Source organism: Mustela erminea, chromosome 11 (genome assembly GCF_009829155.1).
Source record: "Mustela erminea isolate mMusErm1 chromosome 11, mMusErm1.Pri, whole genome shotgun sequence".
NCBI classification, from domain to species: Eukaryota; Metazoa; Chordata; class Mammalia; order Carnivora; family Mustelidae; genus Mustela; species Mustela erminea.
Window position 1 is genome coordinate 87,755,514 of NC_045624.1, and position 26,473 is coordinate 87,781,986.

At 51.0% G+C, this 26,473-nt stretch overlaps 1 protein-coding gene across 13 annotated transcripts in view; it reads right to left on the reverse strand.

The window, feature by feature from the left end:
• Positions 1 to 26,473, reverse strand: part of ATXN7L1 (ataxin 7 like 1) — a 235,357-nt gene that overhangs the window by 38,877 nt on the left and 170,007 nt on the right. For 9 of the 13 annotated variants that reach the window (XM_032305521.1, XM_032305520.1, XM_032305519.1 and 6 more), the window contains one exon: positions 14,744 to 14,966. In XM_032305521.1, coding sequence (XP_032161412.1) covers positions 14,744 to 14,966 — 223 coding nt within the window. The other 4 variants (XM_032305527.1, XM_032305532.1, XM_032305531.1 and 1 more) reach the window with 4 other exon arrangements.

A 26,473-nucleotide genomic window follows, 5' to 3' on the forward strand; every position in this document is an offset into this window, starting at 1 on the left:
TGGTATAGCGCATAGAGGAGGTACGGCAGAAATCCCGACGAACGAATAAATGGGTTTTTTTGTTTTTGTTTTTCATTTTTAATCTGGGAAAAGATTGGGGAAACTTTCAGAAGGCCAATCTGTAAACACCTTAAGCAAACAGAAAACAGGATAATTGGCCACAGGGCACAGTCAATAAAAAACCAGCCAGATTAATCTAATATTATTTGGTGGTTGAGTGTCAGGTCTGGCAGTCAGAGAGAAGGCACGGTGTCTAATCTCTCCTGGCCTTTTGCACGACTTTGGATTTGCTCCCATAGAACCCACTCTCAGTAAACTGGGAAAATGTGGTCAGACCACACAGCCACTGGGGGTGAGCGGCCCTGGCAACAGAGCAAAGACCAGCTAGCGGCGACTTATGCAGCCCCGGGCAGCACCCTGAGAAGAGCTCAGAGGGGCCCCTCACCCACCAGGAAGGTGAATGCATCTTCATCTGTTACTTGGATGATGGGCCGACACCTCATCTGTCAACTGGGGGAAAAGATGACCAGCCGCCGTGAAGAATGGTGTGGGACTCTCCCTTAAACCCGTTAGGAACGGGGCGGGGGGGGGGGGGGGCAGAGACGAACAAGCTGAGCTGATGAATTGGAAAAGTGGCTGGAGGCAAATGAAATAAAATCAGCGAGCACGAGTAGGGCCGACTCCAAGGGCTGTGCCTTTTCACTGTTCTAGAGGGTGTCGCAAGACAATGGAGGTTGATGGTTAGGAATGCAGGCTTCAAGTCAGATGAACCCAGATCTGGATCCTGCTTTTTCTACTGCTGGTTTCATAAGGGTAGGCCATCCGACTTCCCAATTCTGGGGCCTCCATGAGCCCCTGAGGACTTTTGAGAGAATCAGAAGGGCCAGCCTCGTGAAGGGCAAAACTCACTCAGGCATAGGAGGCTGCCTTGCCTACCTTATCTCAGGACTTTACCACTCTGGGCCTCAGTTTCCCTATCAGTATCAGTTTCACTATCAGTAAGATGAAGATGATGGTGGAGATTTGAAGGGATTACATGGAATTTTCATATGAAGTGCACAGTAGAATGGTGGGCGCATGGTTGGCTTTCAATAAACTGGAGAGAAAACAAAAAGGCGAGAGAGGATCCTGCTGTCCCCTCTCCCGACTGACCCTGCTCTTTCTTCTGGGGTATACATCAGGAGTGCAACTCATCAGAAATGTATGTCCTCTTTGCCCTTCTGGTCCCACCACAGAGGGAGGGGAGTATATAAGGTAGGGAGAGGCAGGGACAGCAGAGGCTGGGACCTGGTGGACCTTCCATATTTACCCAGAGTGGAGGACCACTTCTGGGCGGGTGCAGTGAAGAGGAAAACCAAAGCCAGGGAAGACGTCTTCCCCGCTGCTTCTCCATCCCTGGTCTTACATGCACAGACCAAGCCTGGACTAATGGGCCGAGCTCCTGTCTGGAGAACACATTCTGGAGGAAGAGTGAGCAGAAACTCCAGCCTCCTCCTTCTTAATGTAAACACGTTGTGCTGTGACCCCAAATTATGTTAGGCAATGGGGGGTCCTTCTGGCTCTACAGTGTGTCTTCTGGAGAAGTAACTGCATGAGCCCCTTTCTAAGGTGCTCCAGATTTCCTGGAAATGGGAGGCCCCAGGACCAGCCTCTGCTAGTCTCTCCAGCATTTTTGTTAATCAGGGCTTCCCAGGGCAGGGAGCTCGGGAGGTGGTCTCCAAACCTGCTGGGAGATCAACAGGCACTAAATGACACTCCGGGGAGTCATGATGCCCTAAAACTGTAGGAAAAATCGACAAGCCAGAGGAGAGGAAAATAGAGAAGGAAGAAACAGTCCTGGCACAGTAGGGTACACATGCTGGACAGGCTGTCTCTGGGGTGCACTTGGGACCAGCTTGCCAGCAGTGGCACGGCCTTGGGCAGCGCTGCCAGGAGGGGTTTGGCACAAACCCTGGGCCAAACCAATGGCCCCTATAATGAACACTCAGTGAAATTCACATCAATGCATAAAGGGTGTCAGAGCCTTGGAGGGCAGAATGTGAGATGTCAGACGCCAGGAAGCAAGTGGATTCTGGAGGAAGCGACGGGTGCTGAGTGGAACAGAGCTCCAGACACCCGGACAGCCCGGGGACAGGCTCGGCTCCGGAGCAGCAAGCAGGTGCACTCCCCTCTGCAGCCACCAGAGGTCAGAGGCTCCCGCTCCTGGAGCGGCTCCTCGCCTACCGGAGCCAGAGCAGCCCAGACATTTAGTCTCTTTCAAGCCCAGGAGCCATCACCGGCTGGGCTGGCCGGGGGAGGGGAGAGGAGTCCTCACAGAACAGTCTCTGTCCCCCTGCCAATGGAGGTCGGGTGCCAAGCCCTGACCTCAGGTCTCAGCCTCTGCTTTCAGGGAGCTTGTCCTGAGAGGAAGAGGGGACGAGGAAATGGCGTAGCATCCTTGGCCACCTGTGGGGGTCCCAGCCTCTGCTCCCCAGCTTCCTTCAGAGAACAGGAGTCCCAGGGGGCATCTTACCTCACAAGAGGTTGTCACTCGCCCTGCTTTTTCCTTCTCCACCCCCGAGCCCCGCACCCCAACCATCTCCACCCAGAACACCGAGCACACTTCATTAAAACCCTTGACGCTACAGTCTTCACAGGACCTACAGCACACGTGGGAAATTCTTCGTTCCAAATTTAACAGGCTTTGTCTTTTTAAAAAACCCGCATGTGAACAACATCACCAACCAGTTAGAGACCTTGGGTCTTGCACGACATTCAGTCACTCGCGGGGTCTACCTGTCCCCGCCTTGTCTGTCCTCCTTTCTCCCCAGAGCCTGGAGGAAAACCCCACCACCAGCACTGCCACCCTGCCCCCTGGCTCTCCCCTGCCTCCACTTGGCTACCAGGCATACTGGTAGCCACGTCTGACCCTGCTGTTCCAGGTGTAGCAGGCTCCCCACGAGCAGTCCAGTCCACCACAGCTCCTGCCCTGGGGAACCCTCCGCATAACCTTGTGGGGCTCTCACTGCTCCCTGAACATGCTGTGAGCATGGCCTGGCTCTGGGCCTTTACGTGGGCTGGGCGGTGCCTTTCTCAGGTGTGCCCTCCTCCCTTCTCCGGGGGACACTCCTCCATCTGCTGGGATCCGGGTGGAGTGTTCTCTTCTCTCGCAGCACTGTCTGGTCCTTCCGAGGTGTTTGGGCCACATTCATCATGTCAAATGTCAAGGTCTCAGTTCTGTGTTTGTGGCCTGACCAGAAAATGAGCTGCTGCCTGAGGACAAGGACCTTGACCGAGTGTATACATTGCTCTGGAGTGATCTCAGGGACAGATGCATTATTGGGCGCTTCAGAAGGGCACAAGACATGGTTGATGAATGAATGACTGTTCTCAGTAAAGGTGAAGTCAGGATAAAAATCAAACCAGAGCTCCACCAGAACAAATAAATGCTTTAGGTAAGGACCAGCCCACAGCTCTCTCTCCCCGGTGCCAGAGCGACGACAAAGGTTGAGGGCTTGTCGACCCTCCCCCTGGCCTCTTACTCCTCTCACTGTCCCTTGACACTGCCACATGCCGGCCAGGAGGCTATGCTTTAACACGGAATATGTGTGTCACCCTTAGGCCGGCTGGATAGGTAAGGGGCCTGGGGCTTAAAAAGGTTGTCCCAGGGCCTTCATTCAGCAAAGAGAAGGGCAGCTCTAAGGACGGCGCCCTTGATCTTGGCACTGGCAGTGAGAGGTCCAGGGGTGGGGTTTCCGCTCTGGCCATTCTCTTCATCAGGGTGCACCTGCTTCCTCCTCTCATCACTGAGCAGGCGAGAGGCTCAAAGGGGTGGGGCTACAAGGTACGGCACAAACACAGAGGACGCGGTGGCCACGAATCCTTGTGGCTCTGTCACACTGTTCTCCCCTGCCCCAGCTCTCCAAATCTCTGGTTTCCTCCCCTGGACTCTGGTCCCTTTTTCTGAGTTCTTCTGTGACTTGGCAAGGTCAGCGGAGTCTAATACACAAGGAGCTGTCCATTGTCCTTATCTCAATCACCTGGAAATCCATGCAGCCTTTGAGATGTTTCGGTTCCTGTGCCTGCCTGTCCTGGAAAGGACACCATCCTCCCCCCGCCCCCCATGCTTGCATATTCTGGCCTGTCCCTCCCAATCTCTCACCAGCTATCCTTTCCACTCACTCCTTCCCTCTGGGGCCCCTTCCGGTAACCTCCACCGTCTTACTTTTCTCCACCCTGCCTTTCTCCTCTCTGACCCTCTGTCGTACTCCTCCTCCCTCGCCACCCAAACCCGCACCACTGGTGGTAAAAACTGGCCTTTGAACGCCCCCCCCCCCCGCCCAATCTCTTGTGTGAGGGGCTGGATGTGGACGTGGGATCTAGGGAGGGACTTCTGTGCAAGGCCGTACCGACGACGTCTCAGCTCCCTCCTGACTCGGTCAAGTGCACGCCGGGACACAGGCACAGACAGACCGGCCAGTGGTACGGGAAGCACAGAACCTTCCCTTTCTTGCCAGAGTGCAAAGGGTTTCTCCTTTTTATCATCCCAGAACCACAGTTCTCCCTTCCTAGCTCTTGTAATTGGGACAGGGACAACAATTCCAGGATGGAAACTGGCACTTGGATTTCTCATCAAGAACCTGAAAGGTAGGGGCGCCTGGGTGGCTCAGTGGGTTAAAGCCTCTGCCTTCGGCTCGGGTCATGATCCCAGGGTCCTGGGATCGAGCCCCGCATCGGGTTCTCTGTTCAGTAGGGAGCCTGTTTCCCTTCCTCTCTCTCTGCCTGCCTCTCTGCCTGCTTGTGATCTCTGTCTGTCAAATAAATAAATAAATAAAAATCTTAAAAAAATTTTTTTTTTAAATTAAAAAAAAAAAAGAACTTGAAAGTTAGGCTATTTATACCCGTCATTTCCTTTCGCATCAGAAAAATCTCTGTGAGGTAGAAGGAGCTGCTCTGTGTCACGGACTACTTCATTCATTCACGCATCATTCATTCATTTGGATGTCTGGGGTTTCCCAGCCTGAGTGGGAGCCCCGAGATGAGTCCCTATGTCCTCCGGGAGCCACTAGTAACAAGCCGTGGTTCTGCCCCCACTTCATGCCAACACCAGGCAAGACCAGATAAGCCAGCCTCATTTCTCCCGCGGGGTGGGGCCCGGGCCTCTCGGCTATCCCCCCGTCTCCATGTGACACTGGGAAGGGCTTCAAGAGCACGTGTACTCCCCAAACCCCCGAACCCCCACCACTCCAGGAGGACACGCCTCCCATTCTAGGTGTCCAGAGTAGCCCTGCCTAAGGGAGGGCAGTGACCCCGTCACCCCGACCTCACTGTCAGGCATGTCCAGGAGGCTAGGGAGCCTCCTGACTGTTCTCTTGCTCTGGCTCATCCTCTTTCTGGGGCGGCAGGCTCATCTGCATTTTTTAATAGCTGGGCATATTCAGCATTCATCACACACATATGGGTGGATCAGGCCCAAAAGAAGGCAACAAGCTATGCGAGGAGGGAAGCCTCACCCGCTCCCGCCCACACCAACGGGTTTGCAGGTGTAAGTGACCCCGCGGCTCCCTTCCTGGCCCCGGGTGGCCAGAGGGACAGCAGAAGGGAAAGTCAGACGGGCCGACCCGGTCCACTAGGCGGGGCGAGCCCCCTGGCTGAGCAGGGGGCTCAGAAGTAAAGGTTGCAATGTTCATTTTAGCTCAAAAGAGCCGAACAGCCATAATTCCCTCTCGACTTCCACCTAGGGACAGAATCATCTTGCCACCATCCCTCGGCCTTTCTGGGCTCGGTGGACATCGAGAGGGTGAGGTGACACAGTATTCCCCCACCGCTGGCCCCCTGAGGGCAGGGCACTGGTGGAGGGGGGCTCTGGGTGGTGTTGAACGGGGGCTCTGGTGGCCGTGAGTGGTGGCATAGGGACGCCCCCTTTCTCCCTTTCTTCTAATGCAGAGTTATTTTTTAACCTCCCAGCCACAAAAGGGAGAAAACAACACACCCGCAGGCCCTTTAACCTCGAGTGAGATGCCGGGAGGTCAGCCTGAACTCAGGAGTGGTGTTTTTTATTGCCGTACATGGGGATTTGAGCTACTTGGAAAAGGGCGCCCCTCAACTCCTGTTAAGTCTAATCTAAAGGCCATGCTCCATCACCTGCATGCAAGCCTTATGCTTTCCTGACCTTTAGGGGCTGCGGCAGAACTGCTTCGGGGCAAGGGATCCTTGGCACGGCCTGCCTGCGTCCGCTAGGCCCATTCCCACCTCACACCTAGCGGCAGCTGGCTAAACCGGGCCGGGCATACGTGCCTTCCACCTTGAAATCTGTCAGCTCCTGCAGGGAGCGTGCTGTCACAGAGACGCCAGGAGCCACGGTCACGCACCTGTGAATCAAGGAACCAGAGGACCCCACCCAGGGTCGCCTGGCCTAGGTGCCCAGATCTGTGCGATGCAGCAATCACTAGCTGTTTGTGGCTAGTGAGCACTTAAAAAAAAAAAAAAAAAAAAAAAAAAAGATTTTATTTGTTAGAGAGAGGGAGAGAAAGAGAGCACAAGCAGGGGGAACGGCAGAGGCAGGGGGGAAGCAAGCTCCCCTCTGAGCAAGGAGCCCGATGCGGAGATCGATCCCAGGATCCTGGGATCATGACCTGAGCTGAAGGCAGATGTGTAACCCACTGAGCCACCCAGGCATCCCATTATAGAGCACTTTAAAAAGGGCTGAGGAACTGAATTTTAAATTTTATTCAATCTGAGGAACTTGATTCAGTTATTAGAAAATGCTTCAGTGTGTTTGGAACAACCTGGTATGCAAATTCATATTTTATAATCTCTAGTTGTTTACAAAATCTGAATATAGGGTTAAGTATTTATGATGAAAACGCACTGTCCAAATTGCCGTGTACGTTAAGTATAAAATATAGGCTCTCAAAGACTTGGTAGAGAAAACAAAAAAGAATGAAAATGATCCCACTGATATGTTAAAATTAGAAGATTGTGGATACATTAGGATAAATAAAATACACTGTTAAAAATTGTGATCTTTTGGGGTGCCTGGGTGGCTTAGTGGGTTACGCCTCTGCCTTCGGCTCAGGTCATGATCTCAGGGTCCTGGGATCGAGCCCCACATCGGGCTCTCTGCTCAGCAGGGAGCCTGTTTCCTCCTCTCTGTCTCAAATAAATAAAATCTTAAAAAAAAAAAAAATTATCATCTCTTCACTTTCTCCACCGTGGCTACTAGAAAGTTTACCACTCCACGTGTGTCACACATTATATTTCCACTGGAGAATGCCAGTCCAAACAGTTGTAGGTAAAAGGTTAACTGTCTTCAAGAACAGAAATCTTACAAACCCTTTCAATGGTCAGATCAATTTCATTCAATTCAACAAATATTTACCGACAAGGGGACCAAGTTGGCCGAGTGTGAGGCCTGGCCTCCCAGCCACTACGGAGCAGAGTGGCAGGAGGTCTAACCTGGAGCAGACCCTGGACAGAGTTGCAGGAGAGCTAGACACGAAGTGCTGTGGGAATTAAAAGATGTCAGCGTATCGGGGGCCTGCAGGGAGGAAGCGGGTGAGGCACAGGGTTCACGGAGAAGGTGGCCGGGCGGACAGGCCGTGCGGGCGCTGAGGATCTGGATCAGGAACGAAGGGCCAGGATGCTGTAGGAAGAATCTCAGCTCAGCAGTCCTTCTCTCCTCAGACCCTCTTCCCTCGCACACCCCCCACCCCCTCACCGTCCTCTGCCCTTGACCCCTGCTCCTCTCAAGACACACAAGCTTCCCTGGAGGACCCATCTGTACCTCCAGCCTCCATGCCTGTGTCTACACTGATGACTCTCACAGCTCCATTCCCAGCCCACGCCGCTCTCCTGACCTCTGGGTCCCCACATCCAACGCCACCAACTGAACATCTCTATGTGGATGTTTTAGTGCATTTCGCTTGGTCGCGATTCGCACACGCTGCGTCGAACAAGTCTTTCGGCGCCATTTTCCCAATAGCCACCTGCTTACTTTGTGTCTCTGTGACACGTTTTGGTAATTCTTGCAGTAGTTCAAACTTTTCATTATTATGATGGTTGTTATGGGCGATCTTTGATGTGACTGTTGTAATCATTGCTTCAGGGCGCCGCGAACCGCATCCATATAAGACCACATCGTGTAAGACCACAGACGCAGCTGAGCAACAAGCGTATTCGGACGGCTCCCCTGACCAGCCGTTCTCAGCCATTCTCGGGCTCTCTCCCTCTCCTCGGGCCTCCCCCATTCCCCGAGACACAACAGTCTTGAGATCAGCCCAGTGACTAACCCCACAACAGCCTGTAAGTGTTCAAGGGGAAAAAAGAGGCACTTGTCTCCCACTTTAAACTGAAAGCTAGAAATTCTTTAGTGTAGCAAGGAAGGCATGTTGAAAGCTGAGACAGGCCAAAAGCTTGCACCGGATAGCCAAGCTGTGAATGCAAAGGAAAAATTACTGAAGGAAATTAAAAGTGCTCCTCCAGAGAACACATGAATGATAAGAAAGCCAAACAGCCTTACTGCTGATAAATGGAGAACATTTTAGGGGTCATGGATATGGACAGTGATATGGACAGAAGATCAAACCAGCCACAACTCTCCCTTAAGCCAGAGCCTAATCCAGAGCAAGGCCCTAACTCTGCCTTCCCTGAAGGCTGAGAGAGGAGACGAAGTAAGAGAAGACAAGTCTGAATCGAGCAGAGGTTGGTTCATGAGGTTTAAGGAAAGAAGGCGTCTCTAGAATGTAAGAGAGCAAGGTGAAGCAGAAGGTGCTGATGGAGAAGCTACAACAAGTTCTTCCAGAAGATCTAGCTCAGATCATGAATGAAGGCGGCTGCACTGAACGAGAGGTTTTCAGTGTAGGGGAAACAGCCTCCTACTGGGAGAAGATGCCATCTTCTGGGACTTTCATGGCTACAGACAGGTCAATGCTTACCTTTAAAGCTTCAAAGGACAGGCCAGCTCTCCCGATAGGCAGCTGGGGACTTCAGGTTCTACCTAATGCTCATTTACAAGTCCAAAAATCCTGGGGCCCTTAAGAATGACACTAGATCGACTCTGCCTATAGCTCTCTAAATGAAACACAGAAGCCCACCTGACACCACATCTGTCTACAACATGGTTTACTGAAACTTTTCAGCCCATTGTGGAGACCTACTGCTCAGAAAATTAAAAAAAAAAAAAAAAAAAAAGATTCCTTTTAAAATACGACTGCTGGGGCGCCTGGGTGGCTCAGGGGGTTAAGCCTCTGCCCTGGGCTTGGGTCATGATCCCAGGGTCCTGGGATCAAGCCCCGCATGGGACTCTCTGCTCAGCAAGGAGCCTGCTTCCTCTTCTCTCTCTCTGCCTACTTGTGATCTCTGTCAAATAAATAAACAAAATCTTTAATAAAAAAATATAAAGTTTTAAAAAAATAAAATACGACTGCTCATTGACAATGAACTTGGTCACTCGAGCTCCAATGGAGAAGGACGCCGCGATTTGTGTTGTTCTCATGCCTGCGAACATGGCGTCTGGTTCTGCGGCCCATGGACCAGGGAAGCACCTTGAGTTTCAAGTCTTACTACTGAAGAAATACCTTTCACTTAAGGCTATAACTGCCTCCGATTGTGATTCCTCTGAGGGTCTGGGCCAAATGAACTAAAAATCTTCTGGGAAGGATTCACCATTCTAGATGCCATGAAGAGGGGTTCGAGGCTCTGGTGGGAAAAGTAGCTACGGGAGGGTGGAAACAGCCAGAGAATTAGGGTGAGAAGTGCAGTCTGAAGACGTGGCTGAATGTTACGATCTCGTGCTAGAACTTGAACAGAGGAGGGGTCGCTCCTGATGGAGGAGCCAGGGAAGTGGTTTCCCGAGATGGAATATACTCCTGGAGAGGATGCTGTGAAGATCGTGGAAACGACAGCAAAGGATTGAGAATACGTACATAGTGGATAAAGCAGTGTTTGAGAGGATGGTCTCCGGGGTTGAAAGGAATTCTGGCGACTGGGGGTAAACTGCTCTTGAGCAGCACTGTACGCTACAAAGAAATCCCTCTTGAAAGGAAAAGTCAACCAATGTGGCAAATGTCATTGTTGTCTTACTTTAAAAACTTGTCACAGCCACTCCAGGCTCCAGCAACCGCCACCCCCATCAGTCAGCAGCCATCCACACGAGCAAGACCTTCTACCAGCAAAAACATTACGACGCCCCGAAAGCTCAGATGACGGTTAGCACTTTTCATAGCAATGAAGTAGTTTTATGTATTTATGTATTTATTTATTTGAGAGAGAGACAGAGATAGGGAGCAGGGAGGGGAGGGAGAAGCAGGTCCCCAACTGAGCAGGGAGCTGGATGCGGGGCTTGATCCCAGGACCCTGGGATCATGGCCTGAGACCAAGACAGATGGTTAACCGACTGAACCACCCAGGTACCCCACAATAAAGTATTTTTAAATTAGGTGTGGGGTGCCTGGGAGGCTCAGTCAGTTAAGCATCTGCCTTTGGCTCAGGTCATGATCTCAGGGTTCTGGGATCGAGCCCCACATCGGGCTCCCTGCTTGACCTGAAGCCTGCTTCCCCCTCTCCCACTCCCCCGCTGTGTTCTCTCTCTTGCTGTATTTTTCTCTGTCAAATAAATAAAATCTTTTAAAATACATACATACATACATACGTAAGGTGAATACACTATTTCTTAAAGACAATGCTGTTGCACACTTAACAGATTACAGTGTAGTGTATACATAACTTTTATATACACCAGGAAACCCAAAATTCATAGGACTTGCTTTACTGCGCTATTTACTTTATCGCGGTGGTCTGGACAGGAACCTGCACATCTCCGAGGTGTCTGGACTTCACACGCATGGACTTCCCAGTTTAATCCCGCCTTTCCTTCCCACCCTAAACCCTGGCCCTTCCTATCCTCCTCAAGAGACAGCAGCAGGACCAGTCAGCCCGCTATACCGGCCCGGGAGGACAGCGGCATCCTGCTCTTCTCACGTACTCCATGCCCCGCGTGCAATGAGCGCTGAGGTCCTGTGGAGGTTTTCTGCCCGCTGTTTCTCCTACCTGGCCCCTTCTGCACACGCCGGCGACCGCTGCCTGCGTGCAGAATGTCCCCGCACCTCACCGGGGATATTCAAAGCTCCCTCACTGTTCTTGCTACTTTACGAGTGGCACCTCAAGCCATCCTTCATACGGCCGGCAGGGGGCTCCACCACCTCGGAAAGCTGCTGTAGTGGGGGGCGCGGGAGGGGCAGAGAGAGGGAGAATCCCAAACAGGCTCTGCGCTCAACACAGAGCCCCACGCAGGCTCGACCTCACCACCCTGAGATCGTGACCTGAGCCAAGATCAGGAGCCGAAGGCTTAACCACTGGAGCTGCCCAGGCCCCCAGAAGCTGATCCTTTAGCAGCTCCGGGCAGCCTTCCGGAAGTCCAAATCCCTGAACTTAGCACACAGAGCGGAACTTCATAATATGGCCCTGCCCACTTGCCCAGGTTCACCTCCCCCCTCTCCCCACGTGCAGATACCCCTGTGCGTCCATTCCCTTTGCCTGGGACCCTCTTCCCACTTTCTTAAAAAAAAAGTTTAAAAAAACCCAAAACATGTTGGTAAAATAGATAAAACATTCACCAGTTGAATCTAGTTTTCTTTTTCTAGATGATTTCTATTTATCCTTCAAATTCAGCTCTAGGGTGACCCCTTCTGAAAAACCCTTCCTGAGTCCTCAGACTGGGGTAGGTGCCCATCTTTTGTTCTACCAGTATCTTAGTTCTTAACACGTTGTACTCTGTGTTAGCATCTGTCTCTTTTTATTATAGACTCCCTAAGAGAGTCTGTGTCTTTTTTTTTTTTTTAAGATTTTATTTATTTGAGAGAGAGGGAGCATGCACAAGAGCACATAAGCTGGGGTGGGGCAAGTGGCAGAGGAAGAGGGAGAAGCAGACTCCCCACTAAGCTTGGTGCCTGACACAGGGCTCAATCCCAGGACCCTGAGATCATGACCTAAGCTGAAGGCAGATACTTAATGACTGAGCCACTGAGGCAGTCTGAGAGTCTTTGTCTTATTTAATTTTGCATCCCTAAGGCTACAATGTGCAGTTGTACAGGTTATGCACTGCACCAGGATTTCTGCTTGAGGAAGTGAGTAGGGGATGAAGACAGTTAGCCAACAATGCACTCTGGGACAGGGCTGTATCCAAGCTTTTTTCTATTTGCACAAAGATGCCATAGGGGACATCAGGGGCCCCCCATATATACTTAATATATAGGCCTCGTTACAGAATTGGCACACAGTATTATAGTAGGTGCTTATTAAATGTTAAATTGAGTAACGACAGATGGATGGATATTCTAGATAGGTACCAAAGAAAGACACAGTGGGGAAGCTTGGGGCCAGTTTGTATAGGGTCTAATCCTCAGTCGAGAAGGCAATGAGGAAGCTTTGAAAATTTTTGAGATGACTGTGACTTAGACTCACAAACTACTCAGGCTTGAAAAGGAGACTCAGAGAAGTGAAGTGACTTGTTCAAGGTCACACAGAACATTCCTGGCTGAGCCCGGATTTGAACTGGCTTCTCTTGCCCCCAGCTCCCTGCTGGCTCTTTCACACTGCTCTCCAGGGAAGCCTGCCAGAACCAAGGCAGAGTCCTCCGAGTCTCCAAGAAAAGTCTTCCCAGCCTTCCTGACACACTCCTGGCAATGGAGGGTTGGGGGCCGATAGCTCGGCTAGAGGCCAGGGAGAAAGCCTCCTGCATTGCCCACCCCGTGTTGGTCTTCAGGTTTGCCTCCTTGAAAGTGGGCAATCACCAGCCAGGTTTCCACTCTTCACACAAGACGAGTGCTCTAGTGTCTGGAGCTGCTTTTTCCCTAAGAAGGATTTCCCTCCTTGCAATCCTTCTGGCTGCTCTTCTGTGGGCCCTGGCCAATGTTCTCAGAGACTTCCAGAATTACCCTGCTTGGGCTGATGGGCCTGGCCCACAGCAGTCTTCACGAGGGCATGTGGCATTAGTCTGAATGGAGTGTGGGGCCTGATCTAACCCAGTGGTCTCCCTGAGGAGACGTCTTGGACGTCTTAGAGCATGTCTCATGCCGCTGGGACGTCTATCATCTGTGGTCCATTGTGTTCATGTTATGATCTTCCGTGACCCCCGATTTTCCTTCTGGCTCCTTCCTCCCGGGCCCCTGGTCCAGCTCTCTCCGGTGGTTTCTCAGTACTCTGGACTCTGAAGAAAGGACTTTATCCTTTTCCATTTTCAACTTCATTTCTCTAGTTTTGCAGAGAGATTTGACTTCCCAAACTTTGTCACCATTTAGAGGAGCTCTGACCTTTGGTGCAGCTGACAATGAGGATGGTAACATTATCTTCCCAGTATGTCAAATGTGTGCTCCTCTCCAGACATTGCACTTGCTGCCTTTATAAAAATTAGCTCACTAGAGCCTCACAGCAATTCCACGGGGTAGAGCTCTCAGTAGCCCCATTTTACAGATGAAGAAAACTGAGGCACACTGGATGGAACAACTTGCCCAGGGTCACCCAGCGGAGATCTGTACAGGGGCAGTGATGGCCAGAGCGTGCATGTGCTTATATCGAGACACCTGAGGCTGCTGAGGTCACAGATACAAGGGAGCCTCTCACTCTGAGCAAGCGGAGCCAGAGGCCACCCACCGTCACTCTCAGGCTGGGCCTTCCCTAACCTGCTCCATCCTCCTACAGGATGGCCCCGGGATCCTAACAAGCCGAGAGAACAAAGCCTGCCCAGGAGGCCCACCTGGATGACAGGTAACTCCCCTCCTTGACAGCTGTGTCTAAACCTTTCCACTCTATCACAAGAGGCTCTCTAATTGATCTGGCATAATTAGCTCTTTACAAAGTCATCATAATTTCCAGTGAGCAGTGACAAACTAATTGATGGATGATTTTAGTCCACAGCTTTACTAGGTATGAACTTAAGTGTAATTAACTATCATTAATTAACAGAACACTTTTTCTCTTTAAATACACAAATGAGGCAGGCTCCACACTTATCCCTCGTCTGCCTCCACGATGCCTGAACAAGAAGGCTAGAGGCTCGGTCAGAGCCAGTCCCTTAAGTGTTTCACGTTGGGGCTGTCCGAATTTGAAGACGTTCGCCTCCTGCCTCCTGTCCTCCTTTCCATGTCTCGATTCCTATCTGTCCATTCCACAGGTGACCCTTCCCTGACTTTTGGGTAAAGACTGAGATAAAAACAAAACAAAACGAACCCAGAGCCTCTGATTCTCCACAGTCACTTGCAACCAGCCCTCTCCCACCCCTCAAAGGGGTGATGTTCTCTTTGGATTTCCTCTTTTCCTTTCAGTGGTCAGCTCCCCATTACCTGCCTCTGTGGGCTGCTGTCCGGGAGCGGCTCGGTGGAGGGCCTGCCTCACAGGGCCTCACTCCCTGCTGGGCAAACTGTCCCTGCTTTTGATTATTTTCATCAGTGCTTCTCTTCACTGGGGCGGAAAATTGAGACGACCGCCTCACTGAGGAATACTTCCCTGGCACCCTGTTCTTAGACACGGCTTGGCTCAGCTCTCAGGGACAGAAAGGCTTCCCCTGTCAGGCACGTGGTGCCTTAAGGCCCCGTGGGCCCTCTCGGGATTTAGGTTTCTCGTCCCCAGTCACGTCATTCTGGTTTTCTGCCCCTTCCCTCCTCATTCCCAGGAACAAAGCCAGAGGGTAAACACCGTTTCCTGCGGTGACCCAGGACAGACGAGCGGCGGGGACAGACTGCTGCGGCTGCCAGCGCCCGACACTCACCATGGTTTGTCCCTTGATCCTTTTGCAGAAAAGACCGTGTGCTGTTTGCTGCTGGAGGTAAGGAGATTGTCTTTGGGCGTTTTGAATGGCTTTGAGGTGCTGCTGGCAGAGTTCTGGCCGCTGAGACAGGCTTTAGTTTTCACCTGTACTAACGATGTCCTGGAATTGGAGGGTGGAGATGCCGGAGAGGGAGAAGGCCTACACATTGACCCGTGTCTTCTCTCTGCGGAGGAAGAAAGAAGAGAACTCAGCACATCACGGGTAGCAGGCGAGCCCCACACGCTCACGCACACTCAAATACACAAGAGGCAAAGAGAAAAGCGTCTATCTTGCAGGGTTGGGACCCCAAAGCCCCAGCTCTGACTACGATTCCGTCTGGACATCTGCTCCTATCCCACCAACGAGCAGTGACGACGTTTTGAATGTTTCTATCAAATGGCACGTTCAACGAATTCCCGGCTTCTCAAGGAGGCGTCCACCGGGCTTGCTTTCTGCAAAACCAGCCCCAAAGGACTAGCAGAGGGAACCAGGTGTTCCCAGAACACCGTGGGGCAACCATACAGCCCAAGTGATCTCCAGACAGCTCTTCGGAGGCCACAAGGTCCCTCGGCAGCGGGTAGAGTAGGGCTCTCAAGAGAACAAATAGGAAATTCTTGAACCTGACCCCCTTCCCCACCAACCCCCAGCAGGAGCATGAAGGTCAGAAGGACCAGGAGGGCTGAATGAAAGGGTCATTGAATGCCAGGAAGTGGCCCGGCTTCTGTCCACGTGCCCCTGCGGCCTCTCCAGGGCTCACTGAGGGCCAGGCCCCAGCTGCTGGCCTCGGACCCACAGAAGGACATCCGTGCTTGAGGGAGAAGTCACAGATATGGGGCTGGGTCTAGGCGGACGGGCACAGCTTCCTGAGGTTCTACAGAAAATACTAGCGTTCTTGGCAGATATGCCTCACTTGTTCTCCCATTGTCAGCCCGTGTGGTCTCGACCCACTGGGCAGGATGGGGATGCTGACCAGGACGACAGGTGCACGTCGTAAAGTCCTTAACTGTTGCAGGGTAACAGGTCTGATCCACGCTAGGGAACCCCCTCTCAAGAAAAACGTGCACTTACACACGCACGAAAACTTCGTACACAATTATAGGAAGGAATCCTGGACCTCCAAAAGACAAAGGCTCTGAAATCTTAAGTTCCTTCTGGCTCTCTGGGGCCCCCATACAGTGTGTGTGGGGGGGTTGTTCGTTCAAGTGCTGAATAAATAAAGAAAATTACATCAGACGTCCCGATGTGGGGCACCTGCCCGGCTCAGTCAGTGGGGCACGCGACTCTTGATCTTGGGGTTGTAAGTTCAAGCCCCACCCTGGGGGTCGACATTACTTAAAAAATAAAATCCCCCCCCCCCCAAAAAAAAGATGTCCTGATGGGAAGAACTAGACATCACAGATCTGGAAATCTGGGTTGAACGTGACAATGAACAAGATGGGAGCTGAAAATGACAGTCCATGTTGTCCCTCCATCTCCAAGCTGGGTATCAGACTTTTCTCATGAGTGAGACATTTCTGGCAGTTAAGTTATTCCGGGTACCTGACCTAGGAGGAGAAAGCCAAGTTCACTTGGTGATCGGGAATGGGCTCTTGGGGGTTTCTCTGGGTTCCCTCACACTGATGGGCTGCCAGACTGTCTCATGCAGACTGACTCTCGTCCTCTGATGAAGTGGGGCCTGGGGAAGAAGCGGATTTTCAAGCACCATCTGATTGTTGAGGGTACTTCTGCCTGACCAGTGCTTGTAGGTTGCCTATACTCAAGAACTTTCCTGGGTAGTTTTTCTTCATTGAGTCAGAGCAGACCCTTCATCCATGCTTCGGTCCCAGAACCATCTGCTGTAGGTTTTACAAACCAAGAGCTGGTCCCAGGGCGTCTGTTTTGAAGTAGTGGGAGAACCCTAGGCTGCGAGCCAGGGACCGAGGCTCTGACTCCAGCCACCCTGCAGTCCTGGGCCTGGAGTCTGCCACTCGAGCAGTCTCAGTCTCCGTGTCTTTATCTGTAAATGAAGAGGGTCCCTAGTTGTCTTCTAAGGTCTCTTGCCTCTCCATTACCATAAATACAAGGATACTAACACCTGCTGCTTCTCTCCTCATTCCTCATGATTCCCGAATATTATGGCAATAATTACAGCTGAAGTATTGAAATATTTTACCCAGGCAGGGTCTTCCTTTCAGGAATTCATCCTTTGTGAAATTGGACTGGCCTTTACAGCCCCTGCGAGACAGGCAGGAAGCAGCCAGGCGTCTCCACCCTCCTCACGGCTGACTGGTCAAAGAAGACCCAGAGCGGCGAGCTGACTCGCCAAGGTCAGGGCCAATGGCTACGCGAGGAATGGGCCTCTGTGCCGTGTGCAGGGGGCCGAGTGGCTTCTCAGGAAGACAGGAAATGGGATGTACTGCGAGCAAGATTTGGAGCCAGGAAATTAGGAAGTGCAGGACTCAGAATCACAGAAGATCAGAACTGGATCGAAAGTCAGCGGTCCGAACTCCGTGCTGATGGACGAGGCTACAGGGGCTCTCGGTTACCAGCCTGCAGGGCGAAGCCAGTTGGGGGCCACACCGAGACCAGAACCAAGTCTTCTCACTTCAAATCCATAGTTCTTGCTGCCCTTCCGGAGGTTTCCAGAATGAAAATACAACTCTGATGTTTACCACCACTGTTTTGACATTTTTGACATTTTCATTTACTCACTTGCTGATCACTTGCTCAAGCTGACACAGTGGGGTTGGGGGGGGGGGGGCGGGGGAGGATGTGCAGAAATAGTTCTCAGCTCTGGGGGAGAGGTGGGCTTTGATAACGAAGAGAAATTCTGTTTTGCTAAACTAAGAGTTAAAAATAATACAAGTAAATGGAGAGAGACAAATACCATATGATCTCACTCATATGTGGAATTTAAGAAACAAAACAAAATAAAAAACCAAAAAACAGACTCTTAACTAGGGAAAACAAACTGGTGGTTGCCAGAGGGGAGATGGGCGGGGGGATGGGGGAAATAGGTGATGGGGATTAAGATTAAGAGTATACCCCGGGGGGCTCAATTGGTGAAGTATTCATCGCTTGACTTCAGCTCAGGAGGCTGAGATCGAGCCCGGTGTTGGGCTCTGTGCTGGGCGTGGAGCCTGCCTACAATTCTTTCTCTCCCTCCCACTCTGCTCGCCACCTAACTCGCGTGCCCTGTTAAAAAAACCAAAAAGAGTACACTTGTCCTGATAAGCAGGGGGTAACGTACAGAATGGTTGAATCACTATATTGTGCACCTGAAACTAATATAACACTGTATGTTAACTCTACTAGAATTATAGCTTTTAAATAATAATAATAATAATAATAATAATAATAGTAAACAAAGATAAATCACAAGGAAGGGTGTGATTAAGGATAAAATGAATGAGCCACACCAATGATTCTAAAATCACCTTCTCAGGGAACTCTGTTTAGTGACCCAGCCAACATGTTCCACTCCTGAATTCACAGAAAAGAAAGAAATCAACAGATCCGCTTATTTCTTGGTTTTTAGTTCCATAAGTTCTCCTCAAATGACCAATCAGAAGAACAAGTTGTAAAGGAGAGAATTACTCATCAAAACCTGAAGATAGCCCTTTACCCTTAAATGTGTGATTTTTGAATTGTAATAAACAGATTAAAGCAGTGTTTCCTATTGAACTATTCCTTATTGTTCAGACAGGAGTAAATGTATCACTCTTTCAAGGTACCCCACAAAGAGACCCGTACTTCTGTCCCCTGAGCTTCGAGAACAAGCTTGGCGGCCTCTGGTACGAGCGAGAAAGGCTGTGTACGGATTTAAAGTGGGGAGCCCAGGTCACAGTGATCAGAGCCTCCCTTAGGAGGCGAGCTGCACACTTCAGTCGGCAAAGCTTTTGAAAATGGGGAGAACTGATGTCCTGGGTAGCGTGGAGTGAGTAGATTTTTCAGAAAGATCCAATTCCTATTCAATCGGTGTTTCTCTAGTCTGGGATGACCCGCCCGTGGAGAACTCACATGGTTTTGTCTTTTGGTGGAGAGGGGGGTGGGCTGCTGATAGAGGCAGACGGGGTCCCGGTTTCTCGTAAAAAGGTACTCTGTGCGGGGGCAATGTCCTTGGGTAAAGCATTCCAGATTTATGGCAATCATTCTGACGCGAGTCCTCACCTACCCTGGGCTTATTTTTTTCTGTTTTGCTCAAGGGTCAGCCTAAGGTAGATCCTTATAATTATACTTATTCCACCTGCCCTGCCCAGGAAGAGTTTATAGAACACTGAATTTTTTATTCACTATTAAAATACATTACAGACTTTTATAATTTTTTTTAGAGAAAAATTCTCTTTCTCCAATTTTTCTCTTTCTTTTTTTTATTTTTCTTTTTTTTATTTATTTGACAGAGAGATCACAAGCAGGCAGAGAGGCAGGCAGAGAGAGAGGGGGAAGAGCAGGCTCCTCGCTGAGCAGAGAGCCTGATGCAGGGCTCCATCCCAGGACCCTGAGATCATGACAGGAGCCCAAGGCAGAGGCTTAACCAACTGAGCCACCAGGCGACCCTCTTTCTTTGTTAATGTAAATAGATGCGTTAGCAAAACGGCAATTAATTGCTGTTTTGGATTATTCTTTTTCAACTACCGTTATTCTATTTATACCCTACTGATTCTCATATACCGGTCACTGGTCACTTAAAATGGTTAGGTAACAGTCAATCATTGCTCTATATTATTGAGCCACTTTTTAAGCCATGTGCTTACTATCTGGTTTTTTGGTTTTCTTTTTTGGCTTTAAAAAAAAATAGTAATTTATTTAAAAAGTGTTTTAGGATTATTTCTTTGAGGGATCGTTTCCAAAGCAAAAGACTGCAACAGTTCATCACTCTTACGACGCGTTTCTTTCTGGACAGAAAGATCAAACCCATCTACTGTGCTAAAGCTAAATACGAATAAAAGTAAATAAATAAATAAATAAATAAATAAATATTGCACTTACTACTAAAGTGGAAACAAAGTCACTGTGAGAACACCCGTACGGAAGTAAGTTCAAGAACAACGTCTGTGACTGATCTTGGCTTAGCAACCTCTGGTCCCACCCCTCTGTCCTCTGGCCAACACTACTAATAATTTACTAAGAAAGTCCCCTGTATCAGGCAGTCTACGAAACTTGATTTCCCTTGGAGCATTTAATTCTTTCAATTCCCCAAGAGAGGTATTATTACTAGCTCTCTGCCACAGATGAAAGGCATGAAGTTCAGAGACAGGACGTGCCCGAGGTTACAACGCTAGAAAACATCAGAGCCCGTGGTCTGAGCTCTACCACCTGACAATCCTGGAAGACGGTGCAGTGGACAGGGGCAGCCTGGAAGATCCCTAAGGACCCCCACCCCACCCTGCCCACCTGTATGGGCATTCCTGCACGGCACTCCTGCTCCCTTAGGAAGAGGAAAGAGATGCCTTTTAGGTCCTGGTCAGCAGTCCCACGCCCACAGCCTGAGGCCCCAGCCTGGAGGAGCTGGGGACCCCAGGACCGAAGACCAAATCCTTTTACTTGTTTTGCATTTCTGCCACAAGAAGTCCAGACCGTGGTCTCAGCAGCTAGGCTGACCACCTGCTTCACCTACAGGCCTTAACCATCCAGGTGTGACTCCAGGGCGCCCAGCTGGAGACCAGCTGAGTAGCGGGCTTGCAGACATCGCCTCCCAGCGTTCTGGAAATCTCTGGTAAGTGTGGGGAGCCTGGTGTCTCCATAGTCCTTTCTCTCCCTTGCTCTCCACTGGCTGGAGGCACCTGGTCCTTGAGCAGTTCCATTTCAGTAAAAATTCGGACCTCCCCCACCCCATGCTTATTCACTGAGATATTTTCATACTCACAGCATCGATATCTTGCATTGAAAGCCTCAGCGCAGACGCCTCATTGAATGGCTGAGCCAGCTACCAACACCCAGTGTGGTTCCCTATACCGGCTTTAGAAAGAAACTGTCCTGAATTTTCCAATATGGCTTTTAAAGGACCCATCCCCTCCCAGGAGACTTTGAGCACCGCTGTCACCTGTGGCCTTCACGGTTGTGTCGGCTCACTCAGGCTTAGGCTTTCTCACTCAGCAGTGTGGACTCTCTTTTGGCCCCCAGCTCGGAGGGCAAGTGCTTGGCAGATGATGAGCCCGGCTCCGTTTTATCAAGGGATTCCATCTGCAGTAGGAGCCGCAGTCGGGATGCTGTCCATAAAGGACAACTCCGAATTCCAAGTGACCGTCTTCCAAAAGAAAACTGGAGCTGGAAGGTAAGGGGTGCAGCACGGACCCCGGTACAGGGAACCTGTCACCTTCCCTGCGTCCCTGCCCCTGAGGCAGGTAGTCTCCGGTTTACAACCATGGACACGAAGGCAGCCCGAGTTAGAGAAACTTGTCTAGAGTCACAAGGCAATTAAGAGGCAGAGTGGGGGCTAGAATCTGAGCCTGCGGTCTCATTTGCCACGATGGTCGTTAGACACTAAATGTAGTGCCATGGTGGTTAGGGGAAGTGTATTGACCTGGTGGGATATTCTCAGCAGCGGATGAAATGAAGACACAGCAAAGTCAAGGGACTGTGGCAGGCAGAGCCGTGTCTTCTGCCAGAGTGCTGTGAGCCCCTCTGGAATGCCTCCTCCCTCCTCAGGCCAGAGGACCTCTTTAAAAGATCCCAGGGCCGGGGCGCCTGGGTGGCTCAGTGGGTTAAGCCTCTGCCTTCGGCTCAGGTCATGATCCCGGAGTCCTGGGATCGAGTCCCGCATCGGGCTCTCTGCTCAGCAGGGGGCCTGCTTCCCTCCTTCTCTCTCTCTGTCTGCCTCTCTGCCAACTTGTGATCTCTGTCAAACAAATAAATAAAATCTTAAAACAAACAAACAAACAAACTAAGGCCTGAGCGGAAGTGCTCCCAAAGGCATGGGTGCCTACCACCAATCAGCGTATACTGGGTCTTCTTTACCCTTTTCACCTCCTACCCACTGCCAGCCAGTGGGCACCGTCTGCAGCACCTAGACAGATGCCACTGTGGGCTGGTGGGTCGTGCCAGCTTGGTTCTCAAATCCCTCCAAGCTCTAGCTGGGTTTCTTGGTCATCTGGTCACTCTGTCCATTCATTCAGTCAGGAAGAGAGATGGCGCTCTTGAGTGCCGCTGCATCAGGCACCGTGCAAGCTACTTTCCTGCCTTCCAGCTCACGCAATCTACCCAAGAGCCCGACAACAAGCCTCCTTGTTATAGACGGGAAAATGAAAGCTTAGCAAGGTTATGAAACAAGACCAAGGTCATGCAGCCCATGTCCACTCAGCCCAAGCCAACACTCTTCGCACACCACGCCACCCTGCTTGGACGTTCTCTTCCCCTCTACACTGCAGCAACGCGCTTCTCCCATGATTCTTCACAAAGCATTTCCCATTTTCAGAGCTGGCCTGAGACACAACTCTGAAGCTAGAGAACTTGAGATCCTCTTTATCTCCCCCGTGAGCTCTTCCCTCTCCTTTTCTTGGTTATTTATACTAAGATGCAAGTTTCTGGCATCACCTCCTGCTGGGCATGATTTGGGGGAGTCCCCGGGACTTTCCAGGGCTCTAAAATACTTCCATCAGCCCTCAGGGGTGAACCCCAGTCCTCAAGAGGCACCAAACCTAGCTCTAAGAAAAAACCACAGCAAATAGAGACCTCTGGGGAAACAAACTCACGCAGACACTGCTGGGGTACTTTCAAGGGATGACATTTCTCTGGAGACCAACCAGTGATGATAGCAAGAACCAAACAGGAATCCATAGCCTTTGATCTGGTAATCTGGTAACTATAGTCTGGAAAGCAGACCTCAAGGAAATCATTCGCCCCCTCCCCCCACTGCAAAAAAGTTCAAAGACAGCCTCAGTGTGGCACTGTTTACAATAGTAAAAAATATCACAACTGTCCTGAATGATCTATAATAAAACAACTGAAAATGACAGCAACAAGGTTCATTATTATCCCAACCTAAGGAAAGGTGTATGTGAGATCATGTGCCCAAGCCCACAAGGAAATCACAAATATCACAATCATGTGTAACCATGAATCATTACTTTACAAAAACAAAAAAAAATGTAACACACACACTCCCATCTATATGAATACATAATGTAGACGGATGGGGAAAAAGACAAGGATATAGGATGGACTGCTTAATAGGGTTAGTTTTGTTACAGCTGTTTAAGTCCATGTAAGACAAAAAAATCAAAACGAACAAAAACAACTACGAACACATCCTTAATCTGAGAGGGGGCGAAGGAGGGCGAACAGGTGCAAATACAAAGGTAGGAAGGAGTCAAACATGTTTAAGTCACCCCCGTTCATGCGTTCATTCACATGTAAAGCATTTCCTAGGCACGACACTGTGTGCCACACACTGGGATGGTCGCGACGAGACACTGTCATTGCCAGAGTTCCCTCAGGATGGGGGACACTCCAGATCCCGGGCTGGCCACCACGTGGTCGCCCTGAGTGGTGGAGGAAGGTTGCTGCCGGCAGGACCCGAGGACTAGCCCTCCTGCCTTGTGGGACTCCACCTGCAGCCAGAGCCTGGATTCTCTTTTTTTTTTTTTTTTTTTTTTTAAGATTTTATTTATTTTTCAGAGACAGAGGGAGAGAGCGCGAGCGAGCACAGGCAGACAGAGAGGCAGGCAGAGGCAGAGGGAGAAGCAGGCTCCCTGCCGAGCAAGGAGCCCGATGTGGGACTCGATCCCAGGACCCTGGGATCATGACCTGAGCCGAAGGCAGCTGCTTAACCAACTGAGCCACCCAGGCTATAATACTGGGCCTTTTGTTGTCCCGGTTGTCCTCATGTGACCAGAGCCAACACAGTAGTGGAGAGGTTGAGAAGTTCCTCTGTATGGTATTAAGTCTTCCATCAGAACGACTGCTTCCAACAACCACCCAACAGACCCACTGCACAAGCCGCACGAGTCCAAACACAGGAGCCTCCAAAGCTTAGGCGAAAACTAGTGGCTTCCGGCTTTAGGATAAGCTGTTGGATTCTACCTTAGGCTGGCACAGCTAACCTCGTCCCCGCCCCAGGGTGCCACAGGGACAGGTGTGACAGGCAGCTAGAAGCTGGGTGAAGCAGGAGGCATGGACTGCTGTGTCTCTGGGGAGAAGATAAGCGAATGGGGATTCCCAATGTCCAAAACACCTGAACAGCTGGACCGAATCTTCCCATCAGTAGCTTTTCCCCAGCGGTAAGTGCTTAAAGAGTCCCTGTCGCAGGCATGCCCTGTCCACACCCCACAGGAGGTGGGGAGGATCCTGCAGCAAGAGGTAGAGAAAGGGGCCAGGCCATACCCCTATCTCTGGGACCACTCGGTGCAGCAAGGCCAAGGCCCCCAAATCTGTATTTTTTTTTTTTTAAGATTTTATTTATTTATTTGACAGAGATCACAAGTAGGCAGAGAGGCAGGCAGAGAGAGAGGAGGAAGCAGGCTCCCTGCCGGGCACAGAGCCTGATGCGGGGCTCGATCCCAGAACCCTGGCATCAAGACCTGAGCCGAAAGCAGAGGCTTTAACCCACTGAGCCACCCAGGTGCCCCAAATCTGTATTTTTTAAAAGTCCCAAGGTGGTACCCATTGGGTGGCTCAGTCGGTTAAGCATCTGCCTTTGGCCCAGGTCATGATCTCAGGGTCCTGGGATGGAGTCTCACATCTGGCTCCCTGCTCAAGGAGAAGCCTGCTTCTCCCTCTGCCCCTACCCACTGTTCCTGCTCTCTCTCTGTCAAATAAATAAATAAAATCTTAAAAAAAAAAAAAAAAAAAAGAAAGAAAGGTACTGAGGTGATTCTCATGCTCTGTGCCAGCTTTGGGAGTCACAGGAAATGTGGACCAGACACTGCTGTCTTTGGAATCGGAAGGATCTGGGCTCAAATCCCAGACCTGTCACCCATTAGCTCTGTGACTGTGCAGATAATGTAACCCACTTCCCGAGCCCTAGTTTCCTTACCTATAAAATGGGAACAACACTATCCACGTCATAGGGTTGCAAGCAGGCAGGTGCCCCCCCCCAGACACTGATGCGCCCTGTCTCGCCACACATCTCACGCTGTCATCCCTGGCTGACTGGCCTAGGCATCCTGTCATTGTCACCTCGAGGGCAGGTGCCTCGTTCCCTCTTATCCCTGGCAGTTGGCCCTGTGTCTTGCCCTAATAGGCACTTGCTGCGTTCAGCGTCGAAGAAATGAGTGTTGGGAGGATTGATGACCCAGAGGAGGTAGCGACCAACTCACTTACTGTGATAAGTGCCAACTCACTTATTTTAAGTTCCCCATCCGCATGAAAACGTCGACTTTTTTTTTAAATACAAGGCATAGCCTTACTAAGTGGGTAGCTCCCTCTCCCTGCCCCTGAATTAAAACGATTCCATGTACAAGAATCCTCTGGGAGCACGCTGTTGTAAAAAACAAAAAACAAAAAACAAAAAACACACAGGCTGAGGAAGTAGAGGCCACCGGGGCTCGATTTGTCTCTGTCCTGACCTCCAGTCTCCAGAGTGCAGGGTCACAGCCTCTTCCAAGAGAAGCTGCGAGGTCTCAGCTCCCTGCGAAGCCCACGGCGGCACCCAGAACCACTCACCCCACAGGCTGCCGGGGTCCTGCAGCAACCACTAATAACGGAACCACTTCTGTTCTCCTTGGAGTGGCAGTTGGCAGTGGCAAACAGGAAGTTGTCTTGAAATAGGGTGTGGTTGTACCCCGTCAATATGTGCGTACTGAGACACACACTTGTTTTGTCTCTTCCCGGCCCCCTTCTGTTTGCCCCTGCCCTCCTCCTTCAGGAGTGGAAGGTCTGAATTATTTTGGGGAGAACAAAGCCTTTTTACCTCATTGAAGATCACCCACTGACTACCACATGCGCACAAAAACCCGGGCAGAAGACTGTCTAACATAGACGGAGGGTCTTTCTTCCGACCGTCAGTCACTTGCTTGTGGCAACTGAGTTAGTGGCTGTGTGTGTGAGCCAGTATGAGCTTTCTCCTCTACGTCACCGTGGGCACACAGGAAACAAAACCTGAGCAAGAAACCAGGGCAGGTACCCTGCCAGCCACCCCAGGGAGCAGGCCAGCCTACCCGGGGTAGGGGCGTGGGGGGCTGGCCAGCAGCGTCTGCCCAGGGCCCTCTGTGGGCACACCCAGGACCGAGGACCCACCCCGCCCCCAAGTAGGAAATGGGAAAAATCACAAGTCCCGAGTGTCAAATGATTTTCAAAGTTCGAGGGCAAGAGACCCGAACTATTTCTTCATGCAAATTACATATAAAAATGACCAAACTGATGGCCGGGGAGGTCTATGCATTAAGTGAGCTGCGCAGAGGTGCAGAGAAGAGGGGGTGACGGGTGGGTGAGGTTCCCGCGGCTAGGGGAGGTGTGCCAGAAAATTTTCCACTCCACTCCTTCCCAGGCCCCGAGGTTAGCGCCTCCAGAAGGGCTGTCCAAAATAGACTGGTCCCCAACCCAGCCTCCTACTCCTGACCTCTTTCTGAGGCAGCTCGTTTCCCCCCCGCATGCCTCAGCCCTGTCTGGGGCTCCGGCGCCAGCCCACAGCCCCAGAGCGCGGTCTGTGCTACACCTCGGACTTGCTAAATGGATCGTGGGCTGACAGCACGCTCCGCCTGCCGGGCTCTCTCTTCCGTGACCTGGGCCCAGCCCCACGCCATCCTGTGTGGCAGACGGGCCCTGTGCTCACAC